This window comes from Plecotus auritus (genome assembly GCF_963455305.1).
Source record: "Plecotus auritus genome assembly, chromosome: 8".
Lineage (NCBI taxonomy): Eukaryota > Metazoa > Chordata > Mammalia > Chiroptera > Vespertilionidae > Plecotus > Plecotus auritus.
Genome location: NC_137782.1, coordinates 23,556,604 through 23,579,348, shown reverse-complemented (window position 1 = coordinate 23,579,348; position 22,745 = coordinate 23,556,604). Strand labels below are relative to the sequence as shown.

Genomic DNA, 22,745 nt, shown 5'->3' with positions numbered 1-22,745 from the left:
GTTAAAAGCATGTCTGGGTTCAAATCTTTTCTCTGCTGTTCACTAGCCATGTTACCCTGGAAATCTGACTGAACCTCATTGTGCCTACTGATAAAATGAGACTAATAAGACTAGTATCTGCCTTATAAGATTGTTGAGAAAGGTAAAGGAAGTAATTCACGTAGAGGTCTTAGAGAATTGTGTCTGCATGTATCGTTTATAAGTATTAGTTGTGATGAGGATGATGGTGATTGTGCCTGCATGTATTGTTATATAAGCATTAGCTATGATAATGATGATTCCTATCTTCTGTCAAAATTCTATGTATATCCCCACTCAAATACATTTTCCCAAATCTCCCCAATGATAAGTAATCTAATCCATCCATTGATAAACTCCATATGTCTATATATTCAATAAATATTTATTTAATACTTATGTATAAGGCGAATATAAAACTTAACCAAAAACATATTGTCCTCTAGGAAAAGTCATCCATTCAGCAAATGTTTATCGAGCAACTGCAGAGGATCCAGGCACTGTGGTACTGAGCCCATGTCAGAGTTAATGACTAGCTTTGGTGACAGATCAGAGTTTGAGTACCGTAAGGAAAGAACAGTTGAAATGCTTTGGGAGTGTAGGAAAGAAATTCTATGCACTAGGAGGGTCAAGGAAGCCTTTTTAGAGGAGATATTGCCATCTTAGCAGGGTTGCAGAATGGGTGGACTTTGGACTGTGGCTCTGCATGGTCTTTGGAATTTTCATAATTGTAATCTTAAGGGCAGGGACACTGTTGTCTTCATTTTTCATTTCTGAGTTTTTAGTACTCACTTTGAGTCCTATACATAGATTATTCTCAATAGAGGATGATGACAGATTAGGGAGATGTCTCTTCCCATGTAACTTAAAGGGAGATTGAAATTTGATGATTCTCAATATCTGCAAAGCAAGTGCATTTCCTAGAGAAGACATTTATATAAACTGGAAGTGAGGTTTTTGGCAATGTTCATATTATAGTGGGACCTTGTTTCTCGAACTCGATTCGTTCCGGAAGGCTATTAAAAAACCGAATCATTTTTTCCCATTAGAAATAATGTAAATTGAATGAATCCATTCCAGACCTCCAAATGATTCCCTGTTTTAACCTTTTTTATATGCAGTACATGTCTATTGTACTGTTTAATCTATAAACACTTTAAAAACAAAAAGGACATGAAATATAAATGATAATTTAACAAAAAAGAAAGGAAATGTACAGTAAAAAATAAAATATAGCAATAATTATAAACAACAAAAGCAAAAAAAACAAAAAAACAAAACTCCACGAAATATTCACAGCACAATATCCTGAGATTTTAGCAGTGGTAAACTGACTCATATTCGCGGATTCTCTCCTTTGTTTGTCACCTGAGAGATGCATGACTGATCATACAGGTATCAGCATGAAAAGGTTGTCAGGTTGAGAAGTGAATTGTTTGAGATAGGAGACATTTGAGTAATAAGGTTCCACTGTATTTTATTTCTTCTCACAGTAATCATAGCCATAGGAGTCACAGTAGGGGTGTAAAAAGTGAATTCTGCATGGGAAGCTATTTCTTCCCATGTTTTTGTATATTTTGGGGAAGAAATTCTTTTAGATTTTCAATTAAAGCCTACCCTGGTCCAAGGATTCCAGGATGTGATATTGTAACTTTGGTCACATGAGAAATCTTAGTTTAAAAAACTGCCCAACAGGTTTAATTTTGAATTTCTCCTTGTAGCAAGGAGCCAGGACCAACCCCAGTGGAGAAAAAGAAGAAAGGAAAAAGGAAAAGTGAAACCACAGTGGAGAGTTTAGAGCTGGATCAGGGCCTGCCGAACCCATCCCTGCGGAGTCCTGAGGAATCCACTGAGTCTACAGACAGCCAGGTACAGCTGTGACCGGGAGCCCTGGTGAAGGTTACGGCTGCCAGATGGGATCTTGCTGATGCGATCCTGTCACTCCTCTCCCTCTCTCAAGCCTACGTCCCTTGTGCACAGACCTAGGCTGGGCTTTCATTGTTTTGGTGGGTAAGCACCAAAAGACCACAGACCTTTTCCCTAGCATCCTGATCTTTAGTATAATATTATTAGTGTGAAATAATCTCCCAGTTTTCTTGTGGTGTTTGCTTCCTTCTTGGAAAGGAGCATATTTGGCTGCAGAGAGAATGAATGTGGAAAATGAAGTTGAGAGCTAAGCTAGGTAAGGCACAGGGCCCTGTTTTGCAGTGTAAGTATGCATTTAGGACTCAACGCTGGGCCAGTCTGCACAAGGACATTTTCATAGTCCTAGATGCTGGAAAAGTCAGGATGTATTTATTACGCCAAAATAGGAAGGAAAATTTGGCCAAACATGAAAACAAGGAGTTGCCCACCTACATGCAGTTTCTGACAATATGCCAAGTGTGCCCATGACCTTGGTAGGACATGACCTTGGTGAGATATGACCTTGGTCAGCGTGCGCTCCCTGAGTGAAGCAACATGAGTCTCCCGTTTGAAGTGCTATTCCTCTGATGCCCACAGCAGTTCATCTGAACTGTAATGCTGCAGGGGACCATTGAGAGTAAGACCAACTTGCTTTAACTTCAGCGCCATCTGGACCCTCATAGGTTTCTAGGTGATCTTCATTGTAGGAAGGTGTCAGCTCCTGATGTCATCGTGGTAATAAGTAGTAGTGTCTGGAATGTCAGAGCCAACCCCCCTCACTGCCTATAAATTTGGGCTTGTAGCTGCTAGATATCTGATTGGCAGAGGAGAAAGCACATTGGGTTGATGGGAGTTGGCAGGGGGTTAAGTGTTTCTAGGATGGTGATCTGTACGTGGGACTAGGGGCAGGTTTCTATGTAGAACCCCTCATGTAAAGTTAAGCATCAGAGGTGACACAGTGAAGAAATGGTGGGAAGGCGTAAAAGAGGCTCGGGAGATATCTTTTAGGAAATAAGGGAGGCGGGGTTTTGCTTTTGTTTTGTTTTTTAAGGTTTAAATACTTGAGAGTGAGCTAGCTGGTGAATGGTTCCCAGCATGTTTCTGCTGCTGCCTGGATGATGTGTATACAGAAATGAACCATGTGTTTTTATGTTGGAGGAAAGCCACTGGGCCACTTTATTGCAGAATGTTGTCTCTAAAAGGTCACAAGCTGCTTAATTATAGACGAGTCCTCAGATGGTGACTCATGAGTCTTGTTTTGTCACACTTAAGATGTCTCATGTCTCCCTGTATTTCAAGGAGTATTATAAAGTTCTAATAAAGTTGGTATTATTTAATTTAGGAGTTATGTAAGTTGGTGAATTTAAGCAAAACCAAAATCAACTATTATATATCATTGTCATAAAATCAGAGCTTCCAGCTAGGCTATAAGGGACCTCAAAGATGATGAAGTTTATCTCCCATCTATGTTTTACTGGAATAGAACCCAATTCTAGAAGGAGGTGAAAAGTCACTGCCGTTGATGAATAAAACATGCCTCACTGGATTCCAAGACTGCACCTTCTCAGTTCCCAGCAGTTTGGACCCCCTCCCTCAACTAGGTCCCAGTTTGAGTGAATTTAGTTCTTAAAAGAGTTGTGTTTAAGACTCCTTTTGTAATGTAAGAAAGGTCTCCTTTGCATGTTAGTGAGTGTAGTTGAGAGTATTCTTTTAGAAGTTTTTGCCTCTGACTCACAGAACTCTCTGATGTGTTTTCCTTGTAGAAACGACGTTCTGGACGGCAAGTGAAGCGCAGAAAATACAACGAGGACCTGGATTTCAAAGTGGTGGATGACGATGGGGAAACAATCGCTGTTCTTGGAGCTGGCCGAACATCTGCCCTCTCAGCTTCTACCCTGGCTTGGCAGGCAGAGGTATGGCCTTTGCATGGGATGTTGGCCTACCTGATGGAGTTGTTCTGTGGCTATTTGCTAAAACCAGTTAGATCATTTTAACTACTGCTTATAAAATTCAGACCCTCGCTGTGCCAAGCAGGATCCTCTACCATTACACTATTTCACCAAATGCATTTTTCAGATAAATGACTTTTCCTCATCCCTCTCATGACACTGCAGCCAAAAGACTTTCTGTCTTTTAATGCCTCAACTAGCAGTTCTTTCCCACCTATTGGCCTTTGTATGTGTTGTCCCTTCTTCCTGGAATGCTCTTCACCATGTGCTTTACATTTTACATGACTGGTTCACTGTCTTTTAAAGTCGATTTCTGTCCCTCAGCCTAGTGATTCTGTATTTCACTCCTGTGTGTTTCCTTCATAGCACTTACTACACTTGTAATTTGGATTTATGATTTCATTTTGTTGTCTCTCTCACTAGAATGGAAAAGTCTGATATGTGATAAATAGTTGTTCAGTGAATAAAATCATGTGAACTAGTCATTACAGTTGGAATTTGTGTTCTACAAATGTGTACTGAGAGTCCACTGCAAGGCCAGGTCCTGGAATTCAAGGATGAGCATGAAGGGTTGGTCCCTGCCTCCCAGGAGCCTTAACTAGGAGAATGAGCATATAGCTGTCCTACTACCATGATAAGTGCAGTCCTAGAAGTATGTGCTGGATACTGTAACTGCACAGAAAGAGGCATGGACAGGAAAGGGAGGGCAGTCAGGGCTTTAGGAGAGGTAATGTCCAACATGAACTACAGCCCCAGAGCCTGGATGGTACCACAGGCTGTGGTATGATAGATAGACAAGTGTGGCTGGATGGTGCGATCTAATTTGCAGAGTGGTGGAAGATGAGATCTGAGTGGTTGGTAGAAAAAGTCATATAATGTAGATCCTTGGATGTCAGCTAAGGTATTTGGCCTTTATACTGTAGATCAGAGAGGCATAGGAGGCATCGATGGGCTCAAGCGGAGAAACAGGATGGCCACATTTGCATTTTAGGACTTTCCACTGGCAGCAACATCAAGGAGGAAGAAGATAGCATTAGGACCTGATGCCCAGATGTTAGAAAGGAAAAGTGGTAAATGTTGAAAAGGAGGAGGTCTGTGCCAAGGAGCTTACAGAGAAGAAATTAGAAGCAAAAGGAGAAGCAGACTGAGCATGTAGGAGGGGCATCATTGCCAACAGCACCTTCTGGCTATCTGTTGTTTCGGAGTCACCGTTGCTGACTTGGCAGAATTCATGCTCTGCATGTGCAGCAGCAGCACAAATACCTGTCCTTTCTCCTGGGCGCTGGTGTGGCTCACTGAAGCCGATAATCCTTTATCTATTGAAACCACCTGGCCTCCTATTTGAAGCAATTTTACATAACTTCACATGTCCTTTCACTCCTTTGGCATGGAAGGTAGCTAGAAACAGGGTCATTGTTCCTTTTTTAATAATCAAGAAAGAGGCACAGAATGACCCAGGTCATATAATTATATAGTAGGTGTTGATCAGTGACTGGCACTAAGAGTTTCATGTGGGATATAAGACTTAATAGGAATAATAATTGATGTATTGTCATTGTAGTACTTTTCAAGCAAATAGTTAAGAGTAGCCCTTGCAGACTGCCGTGCATTGATAGGATTATATTGCTTTATAATGTGTTTTTCTTCCTTGGAGATTTAATGGTTGATTTAGTATTTAAAAAACTATAAGGGAGCCCCGGCCTGCATGACTTAGTGGTTGAGGAGGTCATGGGTCGATTCCTGGTTGGGGCACATGCCGGGAGTTGCGGGCTCAATCCCCAGTGTGGGGCATGCAGAAAACAAGCCGATCAATGATTCTCTGTTATCCTATCTAATAAAAGAGTAATATGCAAATTGACCATCACTCCAACACACAAGATGGCTGCTCCCAAGTGGTCAAAGATGGCTGCCCCCATGTGGACACAAGATGGCCGCCACAAGATGGCCAGCAGGGGAGGGTGGTTGGGAGGGACCAGGCCTGCAAGGGAGGACAGTTGGGGATGATCAAGCCTGCAGGGGAAGGCAGTTAGGGGTGACCAGGCCTGCAGGGGAGGGCAGTTGGGGGCAATCGGGCCGGCAGGGGAGCAGTTAGGCATCAATCAGGCTGGCAGGGGAGTGGTTAAGGCAGGGGTGGGCAAACTTTTTGACTCGAGGGCCACAATGGGTTCTTAAACTGGACCGGAGGGCCGGAACAAAAGCATGGATGGAGTGTTTGTGTGAACTAATATAAATTCAAAGTAAACATCATTACATAAAAGGGTACGGTCTTTTTTTTTTTTTATTTCAATAGTTTTATTCATTTCAAACATTTTAACAAGAAGAATGTAAACACTATTAAAATTTGAAACTTCAAAAAATGGAGGAATCATAGCACAATAACATACCTTATATTGAAGATGGCAAAGGCAAAATAAAATTGCCTAACAAAGGAAAGGTACAAAAGCCTTTCAAATTAAACTTAAATATAATAAAATAATTTAAAACTAAAACAAATAGAAAAGAACAAAATGTGTAAACAGTAAATTAAACATTTTCTTTAGTGCAACTTCCAAATTATGCCCGGGACGTAGATGTAGATGGCAATGTAGACTGGGTTGAAAGGTTTTTGGTCTTTAAAACATCAACTTCAGTGGGAACAGTGTTGTTGGTCTCCTTTTTAGCTAATGCTCTGATACTGTGCTCTCCAGGGGCGTGTCTCCCTACATCACCACGATCACATGTCTACGCATTCCCAGGGTGATGTCGGGGGACGTGTCCGTGGGCATTACAAGGAGCCTCTGGAAGATTGAGAGGTTGTTCCTTCTACTGAATGGGTGGATATAAATCCGCCCACTCAGAAGAAGGAGCTGCGGCTGTGTTTCCCGACGTTGCCATGTTAACACTGCTGCTGGTGAAGGAGCGGAGGGGAGAGCAAGAGAACCCTCCGCTCTTTCCGCTCCGCGGGCCGGATAGAACAGCTGAACGGGCCGGATCCGGCCCGCGGGCCGTAGTTTGCCCACGGCTGGGTTAAGGGGTGATCAGGCAGGCAGGCAGAAGCGGTTAGGGGCAATCAGGAAGGCAGGCAGGGGAGTGGTTAGGGGGTGATCAGGCTGGCAGGCAGAAGCGGTTAGGGGCAATCAGGAAGGCAGGCAGGCGAGCAGTTGGAAGCCAGCAGTCCTGGATTGTGAGAGGGATGTCCCAGATTGGAGAGGGTGCAGGCTGGGCTTTGGGACACACACACCTCCTCCCCCCTCCCCCCCGTGCACAAATTTCATGCACCGGGCCTCTAGTCATTAATGTTTCTCTCTATCCCTCTCCCTTCCTCTCTTAAATCAATAAAAATATATTTTAAGAAAATCTATAAGAGATTTTATTTTCTCCTACTAGCCATTTAGCCTAAGTCATTAACTATATTTCAGTTATTGTTATGACTTCTCCCCTGGTACCTGAAGAGCAGAATTAGCTGACCTAACAGAAACAATTTAGGAAATTGTATGTATCTTAAAGCTCTTTTTATCCTCTTAAGGATACAGCAAAGAGAGGGATATGTACGGTGAAATACAAGATAGAATCTGAATTTGAATTAATTATGCCTCAACAATTGTTACTAAATTTAAGCAAGAAAGAGGCCTGATAAGAGGTTTTGGTGCTGATGTTCAGAAAAGCAACCAGACCAAAGGCCTGGCCCAAAACCCAAGGCAGACCAGATAGCTTGCAAGGGGGGTTGAGTGGGTTTCAAAATCAGTGCTCCATGGAGCTCTGGCTGCTGCAGAACCAAACAGCTTCACTTTCATCTGTTGGGCTTCCTGGTGAGGTGTGAACAAAGATTTCCTGGGCTAATGCAAAGCTTAAAAGCCTTGGATCTCATCTTGGATTCCAGGCAATCCTCAAAGCATCCAGTGGCACAGAAAATCAGTTGAAGAAGATGAGGCTCTCTTTCATCTTTTTCCCGAGGCCCTTTGGATGGGTGTCTCCTTGCTTGCTGGCTTTAGCTTGGGGCAGGGAAGGGTGTGGAAAAGGCATAAAAAAAGGCCCCCTGGCACCTGTTGGCAATTCTGTGCTATCTCTTATCAGCATGCTCAGCCCAATTCTGTGGCTGCTGGCCCCTGTCCCAGCCCCAGATTGCAACCTCAGTATTGGTTACCTAGTGGTGAGTTGCTAAAAACATCTTTACACATGATTCATTCTAGTTCAAGACTGGCAGATTAGCACAACCTGCTTTAGAGTCCAGAGGACAGTCCCCTTATGGGAGCTGGGATTCAGGGGCTGGAAATAAGTTTCCACCCTGACACGAATTCCTTGTTTTCCTATTCTTTGTCACATGGATGTTAGTACTTGGAACACAGGGAACTTTCACAGGTGTACATTTACAGGGTATAGATTTTTACAAGGTTGTCTCAGTTTTTGCCTCCTACAATTTGTGTGGTTTGTATACTTTTGCCTTTTGGAACAAAAGGACTTTAATTTGAATGAAGTTCAACTCATGGTGCTCCCCTGTGCCTCACCACTTTGCAGACAGCCCCTCTGCTTTGGCCTTTTCCTGTGCCTGGCAGGTTGAGCTCAGTTATTGCCTCCCCCAGCAAGCTTCCTACTCCCCCTGAGCTAGGGATACGTTCCTCTCTCCAGTGCTCCCACAGCATTCTCATATGATTAACTTTTTCATTGTCCTTTCAACACCTGCCAGTTTTTGCTTTCATTCTAAACCAGCAGTTTTCAACTTTTTTTCTGATAGCACTCATAAACTAATTACTAAAATTCTGCAGCCCACCAAAAAATACACTGTATTGTGCCTGACCAAAAAAAAAAAAAAAAAAAAAAAATAGGTATAATTTTGATTCATTTACAATGGACGGCTATTGTTGTGTTAACTGTTGTCATTTTTTTAATTTGACGGTCTAAGGAAATAAGAGGTCAGTGTCCCTGACTAAATAGTCAGGTATTGCATGTTTCAAAATTTCTTGCAGCACACCAGTTGAAAATCGCTCTTCTAAACCATGAACTATTTAAGGATAGGGTTTGTATCTTTTTTTCTTCTTCTCTGTATCTCTCAGGCATGAATTTCAATAAAGTAAAATTTACATGAATTCCCAGGAACTATTCAGGCAAAAACTCACTTATGGCACTTTCCAGCCTCTGTTTTGTGGTGTTATGACTATTTATTTATTATTACCAAAGTCAGGAGTCAGTTGGAATCCATATCCCACGTGTCCAGTGCCTGTGACTCTTAGAATTTGTCAGTGCCTCTGTCACACTGTTCTGAATATTACTCCCCATTGTTTCCTCAGATTATAAACTTACGAAACAAGTGTCACTTTTTAGTTTAGCATAAATGTTCACCTAACATAGGTAGTACTAATGTAAAGACTTGTACTAAGTTGTACTTACATATTTATTTAATACTAGTGACCCAGCGTGTGAAATTGTGCAAGACCCGGGACCCCGGAGTCCCGCCGGCACTGTGGGACTCCCCTGAGTTCCGCCAGTGTTGCAGGACCCAGAGCCAAGTCCCCGCCCACCCGTGCGGGCCTCGCCATGCATGCAGCCTCCTGGTGACCGATCTTTGGTCATTATGGCATTATGACCACTGAGTTTTTATTATATAGATATGAATAATGAATAACTATGCTTAAAACCCATTATGTAAACAGGTATGATTTTTAACTCCTAGGTTAGAAAAACAAGGATGAGATATTTTTCTTTTTTCTCTAAGCCTTTTGTTTTCTTCATTTTTTACTGGCATATTTTTCCCATAGGTATTCATTTACTTCTTGCTCCAAGCAGACACTCTAGCTGCAAACAGACCCCTTGGCAAAAATGACTTGGTGCTCTTTGGCATTTGGCACTGCTCTAGTTTTGTACCAGCTTCCATGATTCAGTGCTTTGGCTCCTATCCACTTGGCCTGGGTGGATGATCTCGATTCTTCCTATTTCTTCATTGGCTACAACCACCACTTCCCACCCTGAATCTTTCTTCAGATCATCTCCTGTACTTGTTTCCTCTTGGTTTCTGCTGCCATCCATTGTGCTGAGGCCAGTGTTCAGGATATTGCCGTATGCACTTGTATAGTTTCCTGCTGCAGTCTCTGTCCTCCTAATCCATTACCAAACTAATTTTTCCACAATACCAGAGAAAGTTTGGTGTTTCTCAGTGTCCTGCTTAAGAATCTAAGCTGGTTACTTCTTAACTCCTATAAAAGGTTGAAACTCCTGCCTGATTTGTTAAAAAAAAAAAAAATGTGGCTGCACCTGTTTACCCTCATTTATTTTCACTCCTCATTGTGTATAATGCTTTTGCTCTACTGAGACTGGTTACTGAGTGTTCCAAATATGCATCCTATTCCACATAGACTCCTTCTTTTATCCTTTGGGTTCATTTTGGCTTTTCTTCCTGTTTGCTGACCTCTTATGAACCACCATTCTTTTGAGCCCAACACCATCTATTCTGTGAATTCCAAGCTGTTCTTCCCTTCTGCGTTCTGGTTAGCTTATGGTTACTATCACACTAATTAGCTTTATCCTGGGACATCTAAGAAAAATCTGTTTAAATTTGCTTTCCCTGAATGAGTATAAACCCCTGAAACTGGGCATCTTGTTTGATGCTACTTTTGTATTTTCCTTGACACTTGGGAAATCCTTGATGATTTCAAAAGGTGATGTGCTTCTTGTTATAGTCTCTTCTTATGGTTAAATAGAAGTAAATCAGGTGGTTGGTTGAAGTTGGGAGCAAATTGGTTTGAAAATTTTTGAAATTTTCCCTAAGAAAAACTGTTTCATTATGTGAGTCTCCGACATGAATGTGAATGAATTAAAATGGTCTTCTTTGAAGGATAATTTGAGAAAATTCCAAGCAGTTGAGAACAGATGGTTGTTATGGAAGTGTGCTTGGCAAGCAGATTTAGTTTATATCTGTGTGTATCTGTATACACTAAGTGTTTATACACACATGATCCTGCTTTTATGCACAATCTCTGTTTAGGGAAAAAAAGATCTTGATTTCCCAATTTCCTTCCTATTTTGATGTTTATTTTGGAAATGCTACTCTCCTTTCCTTTTATTAGGATAGAGTAAGAACCTGTTCTCAGTATTTTGATGATGCCATTGATTTTTTAACCTCTGCCAAAAAAATAAATTGAAAATGTATTTCAAATTTCTTAATTGAAAATTTTTTATAATTAAGAATGTTTTAAGTCTTCCATCCTTTTAATAGTCAGAATAAAGTCCTGTGCTTTCTTCATCCATGTGTTACTATTTCCTTGGATTTGGTCCTAGTTTTTGGTTAAAAACTCTGAATAGCAATCAAAATTCTACCCTCAGAAACCATCTTTTCCTGTTTTTCATGGTAGGTAAGAATAAGAGAATATTTGAAGCAATCTGGCAGTGAGGAAGAGGTTTCTCTCAGTATGTATGAATGCTTGCTTGCTAGTCTACTCTGGATTATGCAGACTTAGGAGTAGGTTGGAAAGGTAGTTGGCAATTATGACACTTTAATGCTGGCTAGCAGAGGTCTAACTCAGGTGTCACTGCATTTCCAAAGCCTCTGCTCATTTTCCCACATGCTCTGGCTTCTGTGGTCCCATAGCAATTGCTTTATACTATTACCAAGTTGTATAGCAAAAATCTCTTAGCATTATTTATTCAAAAATATTTATTGAGCACCTACTATATGCCAAGTAGTGTTCGAGATAACATCAAGAAACAAAAGAGACAAAAATTTCTGCCCTCATGAAGGGAGCCTACAACAAATGAAGAAGAAGCCTGCAAGCAACATACCACCAGTCTCTCCCTCCAGATGTTTGCCAGATTTTGAACCCATGTGGGATGTGAAGCCAAAAAGATAAGTTCAAAACTTTCAAAGGGTAAAATTTTCTAGGGAATGGCTGTTAGTAAACCTAAAAATAAGAAAATTGTGTAGTCAGCGGTGGTAAGTTCTATGGGGGAAAAAATTAGAATAAGAGAATGATAAGGATTTCAGAAATGGGGATTACAGTTTTAAACAAGGTGGTCAGTGTTGGACTATAAAGATAACATTCAAGCAAAGAATTGGAGGAAGTAAAGAAGCAAGGGAGTTATGTAGGGGTGAAGAGCACTTCAGGCAGAGGGAATAGCCTATGCAAAGTCCCTGAGGTAGAAGCATGCCTGTATGTATGAGGAACAGGCAAGGAGACCTTAAAGGTAACAAGATGAGATGGGAGACTGGGTACAGATACTATAGAGTTTTGTAGACTTTTGGAAGATCTTTGACTTTATTGTTATTATTTTTTTTCTTTTTTATTGATTTTTAGAGAGAGGGAGAGGGAGAGAGAGAAACATCAATGTGAGAGCAAAACATCAATCGGCTGCCTCCTGCATGCCCTCTACCAGAACAAGCCCACAACTCGGGTATGTGCCCTGACTGGGAATCAACCAGCAATCTTTCTGTGCATGGGACGATGCTCAACCAACTGAGCCACACCAGCCATGGCTTATTCTGAGTTAGAGAAATATTTTAAGCAGTTTAAGCAAAATGTCATAATAAAAGGACCCTTGTGAATGTTTTGAGAACAGAGTAGCCGGGCAAGACTAGTGAGGAGGCTCTTGGAAATAATCAGGGTGAGAAAAAAGGTGGTTTAGATCAGGGTATAAGCAGTGGAAATGGTGAGAAACGATTGGATTCTGAACATATTTTGAAGGAAGAGCCAACAAGATTTCTTTGCTAATCAGAAATACATAAAGAGCTCTTGCAAATCAAAACAGGACAGTTTTAAAAATAGACAAGTGACTTGAATAGGAGCTTCACAAAGAGGATATCCACATGGCCAATAAGCATATGAAAAGGTTTTCAGCAGTCTCAGTTATAAGGGAAATGTGAATTAAAGAGACAATATTACATATCCACTAGAATGACTAAAATTTTAAAGACTGACAATATCAAGTCAGCTGAACCATCCATACCTTGCTTGTGGCTGTAAAAAATGTTGAGATCACTTTGGAAAAAATGTTCACTGTATCTGTTAAAACCCAACATATAACCAAACTTATAGTTTAGTAATTCCACTCCTATGTATGTATCCAAGATAAATGAGTGTACTTGTCCAGCGAAAGACATACATGAACATTGGAAGCAACCCAAATATTCCTCAACAGTAAAATGGATAAATAAATGTTGGTGTATTTATACAGTAAAATACTACATAGTAATACCGAAGTATAAACCATGCACTATAATGATTCAATTTATATAAAGTTTAATAAAAAACAAAACTAATTAATAGTGGTAGAAGTCTGAATAGTAGTTAGTTCCCATGAGGGCACAAGGGTTTTCCAGAATGTTGGAAATGTTATATAACTTGCTCTGGATGGTACTTACACAAGTGTGTATGTGTATATGTAAAAATCCATCAACTGAACACTTGAGGCCTCTGCATACTGTATGTATGCCATACCCAGTAACTTTTAAAGCATTATGTTAGCATGTCTGGTCGTTCTTGATGATGAAGACTGTAGCTCATTTATTTCTGTAAGACCAGTGCATAAACTTAAGAGACACTCAGTAAATAATATGGAAGGAAATTACAAAGGAAGTAGGAAGTTAGGAAAGAAGTTGGTTCATTAATCTAGTTTCTCTTAACCTAGCACCTGCCAGCTTGCCATAGAACACTATTTGTTGGCTGCAAGCAAGGTCGGGGTAGTGATCTTTACTGCTCAAGAAAATACATCTAGCTCTGGCTGGTGTGGCTCAGTTGGTTGGGCGACATCCTGTGCACTGAAAGGTTGCGGATTCAATTCCCAGTCAGGGCATATTCCTGGTTGCTGGCTCAGAAGGGTTTGTGTAGGAGGCAGCCAATTGATGTTTCACTCTCACATTGATTTTTGTCTCTTCCTCTCTCTCTGAAAAATCAATAACAAATGTTAAAAAAAAAAAAAAAAAAAAAAGACAGTACACCTAGCTTTGGCCCTTTTCTGTTAGCCATGCTGATAGTATAGGATAGGTCCGAGGATATGGAGAAGGGGGAGAGTTTTTAATTACATCATGTAGATTAAGTATAATAACAGTCTGCAGTCTATAGTCCTGGTGAGTTTAATGCTTTATCTCCTTATTTATTTTGTTTTAAAGCATTATAAGACAATACTACACATCCATTAGAATGGCTAAAATTTTAAAGACTGACACTATCAAGTCTCTTTCTCTCTTCCTCTTCAACAATTCAACAAATATTTGTTGGGACTCTCTTCCAATTCAAGAAATATTTGTTGGTCTGCCACTGTTGCCTGGCATTTTTGAGGTATCGAGCAACATCATTGAATAAAACAAATAAGGATCTCTGCCCTCAAAAGGTTTATATTGAATGGGAGAAGACAAGCAGTAAGCAATGAACTACCTCCTCCTTTCCTAACTTGTGCTTAAGAATTAAACAGAACAAATACTTAAACAGAAAAACAAAAGCTTCTTCATGTTGTATGGTAGGCACCGTTCACTTGCCTTCTTATTGAGCTGTGGGAAAAGACTTATTTTGGATTAACTTCTGCATGGAACCTAGCACAATGCCATGTGTGTGTGTGGCGGGGGGGGGGGGGGGAAGAGGGGGGGACGTAATAAATATTTATAACCTTTGGGAGCATCTGTCCGCGCCTGCTGATTTCCACATTTTTTTCCTACCATCTGCCCTCCTAATTTTTTGTAAACTATCACTTTTATGGGAAAAGCTTGATTTTAAGATCTGAGAAAATATAAGTTTTCCGTAGTGGTATGGCTTTGTGACAACCGAACCCTAGAATGGGTAGACAGTGATATGCAGAATATACCATCCTTTTGGTAAGTTCTGATCAGGCACCCAAATACTAGGTGTACTGGTTAATAATGGAGGATTTTGTAATCAAAGAAAACATGGTAATTTCAAGAGAAACATCAAAAGTGTTTTATTCAAAGTAATGTCTATCGCTAGCTACATTTCCCCATCTTTCAGGTAATTTGTGGATACCGTCCCAATAGAACTTTCCTTGTTGTGAGGCAAACCATTCAGAGACCCAATTTTCCACTTGTTCGTACGTTTTGAAGTGCTGCTCAGAAAGTGCGTGTGCCATTGATCGGAACAAGTGGTAATCTGAAGGAGTAAGATCTGGTGAATAAGGCGGGTGGGTTAATACTTCTCAGGCAAGATCTTTTAACATGTCTTTAACTAGTTTTGAAGTGTGTGATGGTGCGTTATCATGAAGCAAAATTACTTTGCCACGTCTTCTGGCCCCTTCTAGTCGTTTTACGATCAAAGCGTGGTTCAAATTGATTATTTGTTGTTGGAAGCGATCAGTATTAATGGTTTCAGAAGCTCATAATACACCACACCTTCCTGATCCCACCAAACGCAGAGCATTGTCTTCTTTCTGAAGCAATTTGGCCTTGCAGTAAGTGTTGATGGTTGACTTGGATCAACGCATGATTTTGTGCATTTGGGATTCTCAAAATAAATCCACTTTTCATCACCAGTCACAATTCAATGCAAAAAAAGACTTTCTTTCGTGCCGTTGAAGCAACATTTTACTGATGACTTTTCAGTTTTCCATTTGTCTTTCGTTCAGTTGATGTGACACCCATTTTCCTTCCTTTAAAATCTTTCCCATTGCTTGTAAATGATCAGAAATTGTTTGCTGAGCAATGTTTAATCTTTCTGCAAGTTGTTTTTGAGTTTGACATGCATCTTCATCCAATAATGCTTGTAATTGTTGGTCTTCAGACTTTTTCAGTTGATCTGGACGTTCTTTGTCTTTCATATCGAAATCATCACTTTTAAAGCGTTTAAACCAGCGTTCACAAGTATCTTGAGATGGAGCATGTTCACCATAAGCTTCCCGAAGTATAAGATAACTTTTTCTTCAAAATAAAGTAATGAATTAAAATTTCCCACAAATGCTCTTTTTTTGGCACAGAATTTGACATTTTTAAGCGTAAAAATATCTATGTTAACACCTTCAGCAAATTTGACATGAAGTTTTTAAGCTTGCTGTCAACACAACAAAATAGCATACATATCAAATTGCATATATATCAACATATGTGTACTCCATCTATTGAAAAAAATCCACATTATTAACTGGTACATCTAGTAGTTATTTTGAGAGTTATGGTTGTTGTGATGAGCATTCTTTTTATACACAGTTCTAAGTCTCATATCATGATAAATACTAGGTGTGGGACAGTCTTATAGTGTATAGGAAACCACTGAAATAAAACTACTTCAAGTCCTAGAGAGAATGTTAAATGCAAGAGTGTTCTGATCCAATGCATCCTTTTTTTAAGTTTTTCAGGGTTTTTTTTTGTTGTTGTTGTTGTTGTTGTTTTTAATCCTCACCCGAAGGTATCTTTTACATTGATTTCTAGAGAGTGGGAGGGGGGGAGTTGGAGGGGTGAGAAATAACGACTCAAGAGAGATATATCAATTGATTGCCTCCCTCACATGCCCCTCCCTGGACTGGGGAACCTGCAACTGAGGTTCATGACCTTGACCAGGAATTGAACCCGAGACCCTTTGGTCTGCAGGATAATGCTAAGCACTGAGTACCAGCCAGGTCAATTTTGTCATCTTTAATGCAGATTTTTAAAGATCACATACTCTGTAAAAGAAATTTCATGGAAATTAGTAGCATAGAAATGTTGATGTGTATCTAGGGTAGTAAAGGAAGAAATTAATTTGTGTCAGTTGGGTTTGTAGTCTAAGGATGATCAATGAAACAGCCATTTCCCAATACTGAGGGGAAAGATGGTACAATTTAGGAGGGAGTAATTACACCTTCCATCTACATAGTGCTTACTCTCCAAAAATGTTTTCACATGCCATTTTATCCTCCCAGTGATCCAGTGAGATATTCATTTTTATTAACTCCTTTATTAATAGACTATAGGCCCGGTGCACAAAATTCGTGCATGGGTAGGGTCTCTAGGCCTGGCCAGCAATCAGGGCTGATCAGGGCCTTCCAGTTGCCGGCCAGGGCCTCCCTTCCCCAGCTGCCAGTCGCTGGCTGGGGCCTTCCTTCATTCTGCACTGCCCCCTGGTGGTCAGCGCACATCATAGCGAGCTATCGAACTCCCAGTCTCCCGGTTGAACTCCTGAGGGCACACTTTGCATATTAGCCTTTTATATATATAGATTTGGAAACCATGAGGTGTTCATTGACTTGCCCAAAGAGACTGGTTAAGTATTAGGATTGGGACCTTCTGCCTTAGCCAGTTTGGCTCAGTGGATAGAACATTGGCCTGCAAACTGAAGGGTCCTGGGTTCAATTCCAGTCAAGGGCATGTACCTTGGTTCAGGGCTTCCTGGCCCTGGTAGGGGAGGCAACCAATTAATGTGTCTCTCTCACATTGGTGTTTCTATCTCTTTCACTCTCTCTAAAAAATCAATGGGAAAATATCCTTGGGTGAGGATTAAAAAAAAAAAAAGAATTGGGACTTTCTGATTCTAAAGCACCCAGACGGTAATTTTTACACTTTTCTGAAAGTTACATGTGGCAACATGTAGGCAGTTTTGGCAGAGGAAGAAAGTCCTTGGACCGTTTTAGTGATGCGTAAAGGCAGATCTGAAATTAAGAGTCTGAAAAGCAGAATAACTTCTCAGCATGTGTTTGTTTGTGGAGGTGGGTAATAGGATTGTGTCCAGAGGTTAGAAGGTTTTCTATCTTTTGATCACTCTGTGGTCTGATAGAAGGGAGGCCTCAGTATTCAAAGGTGAACTTTTGGATTTAGTAGTACCTGTTGTATTATTTCTTAACAGAATTATTTCTTGGATTCTGTGCTGCTAGTGATTCTCTTTCCTTTTAACGCCCATTTCCAGGAACCTCCAGAAGATGATGCAAACATCATTGAGAAGATCCTGGCATCTAAGACTGTCCAGGAGGTTGGTGACTGATTATTTTGGCTTTTATATCACTAGCACAGATTATATCCTCTGTGAAGAGATATTTGGCTAGCCCAGCTGGTGTTGCTCAGTGGTTGAGCATCAACCTATGAACCGGGAGGTCATGGTTCGATTCCCAGTCAGGGCATATTCTGGGTTTCAGGCTTGATCCCCAGTTTGGGGCATATAGGAGGCAGCCAATCAATGATTCTCATCATTGATGTTTCTATCTCTCCCTCTCCCTTCCTCTCTCTCAAATCAATAAAAATGTATTTTTTTTAAAAAAAAAGAGATGTTTGGTTAGAGAATCTGGGATGGTCATTCCTGGCTGGAGTATGAGCTAAGCTAGTCAACACTTATTTTAGGACATAAAATTCTTAAATATTTGAGAATGGCCCAAACTGATTTTTTTCTCCATTGTGATCCTAGCAAAAGATCTTTGTCCCTTAGTTTCTGTAGGCAATTGAAAGTCATCAGAGAACCAAGAAGAAGAGATGGCAAGATGAAAACATTGGAGTTTTTCCTTTAGATATCCCAGGGCCATTGTATGGATTCTCTAGAGAAAGTTCCTGAGTGAAAGTGCCAGTGAGAGCATAAACACTTCAAATATTTATGAAAGTAACATTCCTTACTTTGAGAGTGAACATCACTGGTGTTTTGGGGTGACGGTCATGGGGGACTCCAGAGATATAATACATGTTCTTACTTCTGCACCAGGCTCTGCTCCTCGTGGGTCTCAGAGCCCTGGGCCAGTTTGCGGTTATCAGCTGAACCAACGCTGTCCCAGCCTGGACCTTGGAAGGACACGGGGAGGATCATTTTTTCTTTTTTACCTTATAGCTAGCTGTGTATTCAGCCTTATTAACCCTGCTCAGTAGCTGTCGGAAAAAGACCTGGAAAAATGAATATGTCCTCAAGAAATCTGTATTAAAACCAGGCAGAGATGTTGATTTACGTTCTTTTGGCATACAAAGGCGATCTGCAGATATCTGGGCTGATTAACTGCTTGCTGTTGGTTACAGGTTCATCCTGGAGAACCCCCATTTGACTTGGAGCTGTTCTACGTTAAGTATAGAAATTTGTACGTCTATTTAATGTATTATTTGTATTTGAATTATATAAATGAAACTTCCTTTCCCTATCACATCATCTTCTATATTTTTTAAGACTGGCCCCTAAGGTATGACCCACAGTTAGTTGACTCAAGTTCCCCTTATGTGATAGTGCTCAACTTTAGCTGCACATAGAATCACCTGAGAGCTTTCAAACTACTGAAGCCCTTGGTCCACTCAAGACATGTTGACTCAGCCGAAACCGGTTTGGCTTAGTGGATAGAGCGTCGGCCTGCGGACTGAAGGGTCCCGGGTTCGATTCCAGTCAAGGGCACGTACTTTGGTTGCGGGCACATCCCCAGTAGGGGGTGTGCAGGAGGCAGCTGATCGATGTTTCTCTCTCATCGATGTTTCTAGCTCTCTATCCCTCTCCCTTCCTCTCTGTAAAATATCAATAAAATATATTTAAAAAAAAAAAAAAAAGACCTGTTGACTCAGACCCTGGGAATATGTCCTAAGAATTGGTGCTTTTTTAAAACTCCCTGTGTGATTCTCATTTGCACCCAGGGTGGAAAACCACTGTCCTTATAGCCTATACTCTCCCCCAACCCACCCCCATGCATTTTTCTTTAGTTCTCTGCTACACGCCCACTTTCACTGATGTGTAATGATAGCCTGCCTGCATCTGTCCTCTGCTCTGAACCAGTTTCTTTCTATAGAAGCTGCAGAGTGCTCCATTACTTGGAATTGCTGCATTGTTTCTCATGTTTTTGCCTTTAAGGGCAAAGCCCTTGTAGGCTAAATCTCCAGCAGTTTTACAACAGACCACTCCAGTTGCTTCTGTGTTAGATGTTTATCCTGTTTATTGAAACATTTTAAAGCTCAGTGATTTGCTAGTTCCATGCTTCTCACAAGTTATGTGTCATTGGATAGTTCCTACTTACACTGTAAATGGGCCACGATGGAAGAGCTCGAAAAGGATCCTCGCATCGCACAGAAGATCAAGCGATTTAGGAATAAACAAGCCCAGATGAAGCACATTTTCACTGAGGTGAAGCAATATTTACTGATTATTCTGACCATTGATTTTCTTGCAGAATTAAATACTGGGTATAAGTTTCTTTAAATTGAAGTTTTGTGTAGATCTATTGCTTAAGTCAAATTGATAAGTATGCACTGATTTATAGCAAAACTAGTCCAGATTTAAGCCAAAGAAAACAAATGATCCACCGAGGTATGAGGAGCAAACCTTACAAACAACCCATAAGAACAAACATCTTGGTCAGAATACCAGTGAAGAGGTAGGGCAAGAGGAATATGCACACAATTCTTTCATCTCCCAACTCCAAAGGCAAGTCCAAAGAGACCCAAAATTTGAATGTAAATAAAAACAAAGCCCAAATGTTCAAAAATAAATAAATTTATATTAAATTTGGGAACTTCTAAGTATGGGGCCTATAGCAAGAGGAAAGGTTGGTGGATTTGGATCTTAAACAAATATATAGTATCTGTACATTAAAAAAATACTATAAACAAATCTTAAATAGTATGTATATATAAATATTTTTATTATATACATATACACATACATAATAGAAAATATGTGTCTGCATTATATATACATACATATTTTCTAATGATACACACATACACATACATACATACTTGGTATACATTTTTTATCTAGTATGAGAACCTTCCTATTTATGTTTTTATACATACACACACATTATACACATACATATACATATAACCAATAGTTTAATAAGAAATACTCTTATAATTAAGAAAAATATAAAACCCAAAATAGAAAAAAATGGACAAATTAACCTATAAAAATGTAGTCAACTTGACTACTAGTCAAAGAATGTAAATTTTAAAATGGGAATCTTCTAATTTTTTCTTATCAAGTATTTGAAGGTTTTAAAAAGAAGTACTGTCTGTTCCTGGTGAGGGTGTAGGGAAGAGACACTTGTACATCATTGGGTGGGAGCATCACGCCATATGACTGTTAGAAGAGCAGTATCACAAACGACATCAAATGTCTCAAAATTTGCATGTCGTCTATCCCAGCAACTAACTGTCATTTATTTTAAGGAAACTATCAAGTCTTTGTGCAAAGATTTAACAATGATAAACAGTTGTTTATATTGGTGAAAAATTGAAATTGAAGTGTTAGATAATAGACTTTTGTTAAATTATACAGCCCACAGGATGGAATACTGTGCAGTCAGTAAAAATGGTATTGGAGGACAGTTCTTAATGACATGGAAAGTCTCTTCTCTGGTTGATGGGATTGTGGTGATTTTTATTTTCTTATTTTTTAACATGTGATTTTTAAATTTTATTTAGATAACTTTTGAAGAAAAGAAGCAATAAAAATTATTCTTAAAATGTAGTCATAAGTACTGGACCTTAAGAGAGCACTCAGATGTCATCAAATTGTAGTAAATTCCTCAGATATTTACCAATTAATTATTTATGTTGTATTCCCTTTTCTTGTGACAAAAAAATTATTTTAGGATAATGTCAATAAGCATTCTTCATGTCCCAACATGGGGTTCTTCCTCTTTAACCTTAATGTTTGGCCCAGGTCCACCCCCCGCCCCCAATAATTGTTCTAATGCCTGTGAGAACTGTTTTCAGGGCATCATCCCTCTGGTAGAGAATTGGGGAAAGGAAGGTGACTACTAGAATTAGAAAACCATCTTGAAGCCCTGTTGGATACTCTCCCTCTGTTCTTGGAACATTTTTTCCACACCTCTATTTTAGCAAGTATTTGCAGTGCAGTAACTTGTTTACAACATGTCTGTATCTTCCATTTTGAGCCCTGGAGACAGATAGGGCCCTGGTCTTCCTCGTATTTCTAGCCCTGGTACTAGGCACAGAGTCAGTGCTCAGTAATTATTTGGCTGTTCCCAGGGAGTGACAATGGTTTGACCTAAGCTGTCGGTTACCCTGCTCCAGAATCTTCAGCATTTCCCATTTTCTTGGAATAAAGTCCAAGCTTCTTAATATAGCCTTCAAAGCCCCATGTGTCTATTTTCTGATTTATTCTCAAGGGTGTGAGTTTTCCTTGGTTGGGAATATAGAGAGAGGAAATTGTGTTGGGTTTACAGAAATACTGGTAACAGCAGTTCATACTCTTGTGGGAAGAAAAGGGTTGGAGGACATCATGAAATTAAGGAGTAATCCTGGGGACTAGTGCCTATAATACTGTCTTTGGTTTTAACATTTTTATTAATAACTTGGATAAATGCTATTCTTATAAAAGAAATAATAACTTAGTTTTGAGTAGAGTGTCTTTGTATCTATTATTTCCAGGTGCTTTATGATGTAGCCAGGGGAGAGGGTAGTCTTGTGAAGGAGACTCCAGTTGGAGAGACTGGAGTTCCCATACTCCATAGGGATGGAGGCCCAACTAAAACCCTTTCTGAAAACCAGAAATAATGCTGGGAGAATAAATGACAAAGATAATGTTCAGGTTTACCTGGACAGGCCAGGATGAGTGAAATACAATGGCTGTAAAATGTAATGTCATACATTTGTATTTAAAGATTTTTACATTTTGGAGTGTGGAGAATGACTGGATAGCAGTTTTCAGGAGGAAAGATGTTGCCAGTTTAATACAAGTTTGCTGTGAGCCAAGAGTAGGGTGTGGCTATTTAAAAAGTAACATTAACCCTGCACTGTACCAATTGAACAGTCCTGCTGTGCCTTGCTGTTTTTATTCCTAAACTAGAGGCCTGGTGCACGAAATTCATGCATGGGTCGGATCCCTTCCGGCTGCTGGCTGGGACCTCCCTTCCCCAGCTGCTGGCTGAGGCCTTCCTTTGTTCCATGCCGTCCCCTGGTGGTCAGCGCATGTCATAGCGAGTGATAGAACTCCCGGTCTCCTGGTTGAACTCCTGCGGGGACACTTTGCATATTAGCCTTTTATATATATAGATGTTAGGTTTATTTTTGAGTACCAGGAT

At 40.1% G+C, this 22,745-nt stretch overlaps 1 protein-coding gene across 2 annotated transcripts in view; it reads left to right on the top strand.

The window, feature by feature from the left end:
• Positions 1–22,745, top strand: part of CHD6 (chromodomain helicase DNA binding protein 6) — a 176,886-nt gene that overhangs the window by 56,147 nt on the left and 97,994 nt on the right. For both annotated transcript variants that reach the window (XM_080686871.1, XM_080686872.1), the window contains exons 4-8: positions 1,740–1,887; positions 3,687–3,836; positions 17,654–17,716; positions 18,739–18,797; positions 19,702–19,819. In XM_080686871.1, the coding sequence (XP_080542997.1) occupies positions 1,740–1,887; positions 3,687–3,836; positions 17,654–17,716; positions 18,739–18,797; positions 19,702–19,819 (538 nt within the window). The remainder of the gene's footprint in view (positions 1–1,739; positions 1,888–3,686; positions 3,837–17,653; positions 17,717–18,738; positions 18,798–19,701; positions 19,820–22,745) is intronic.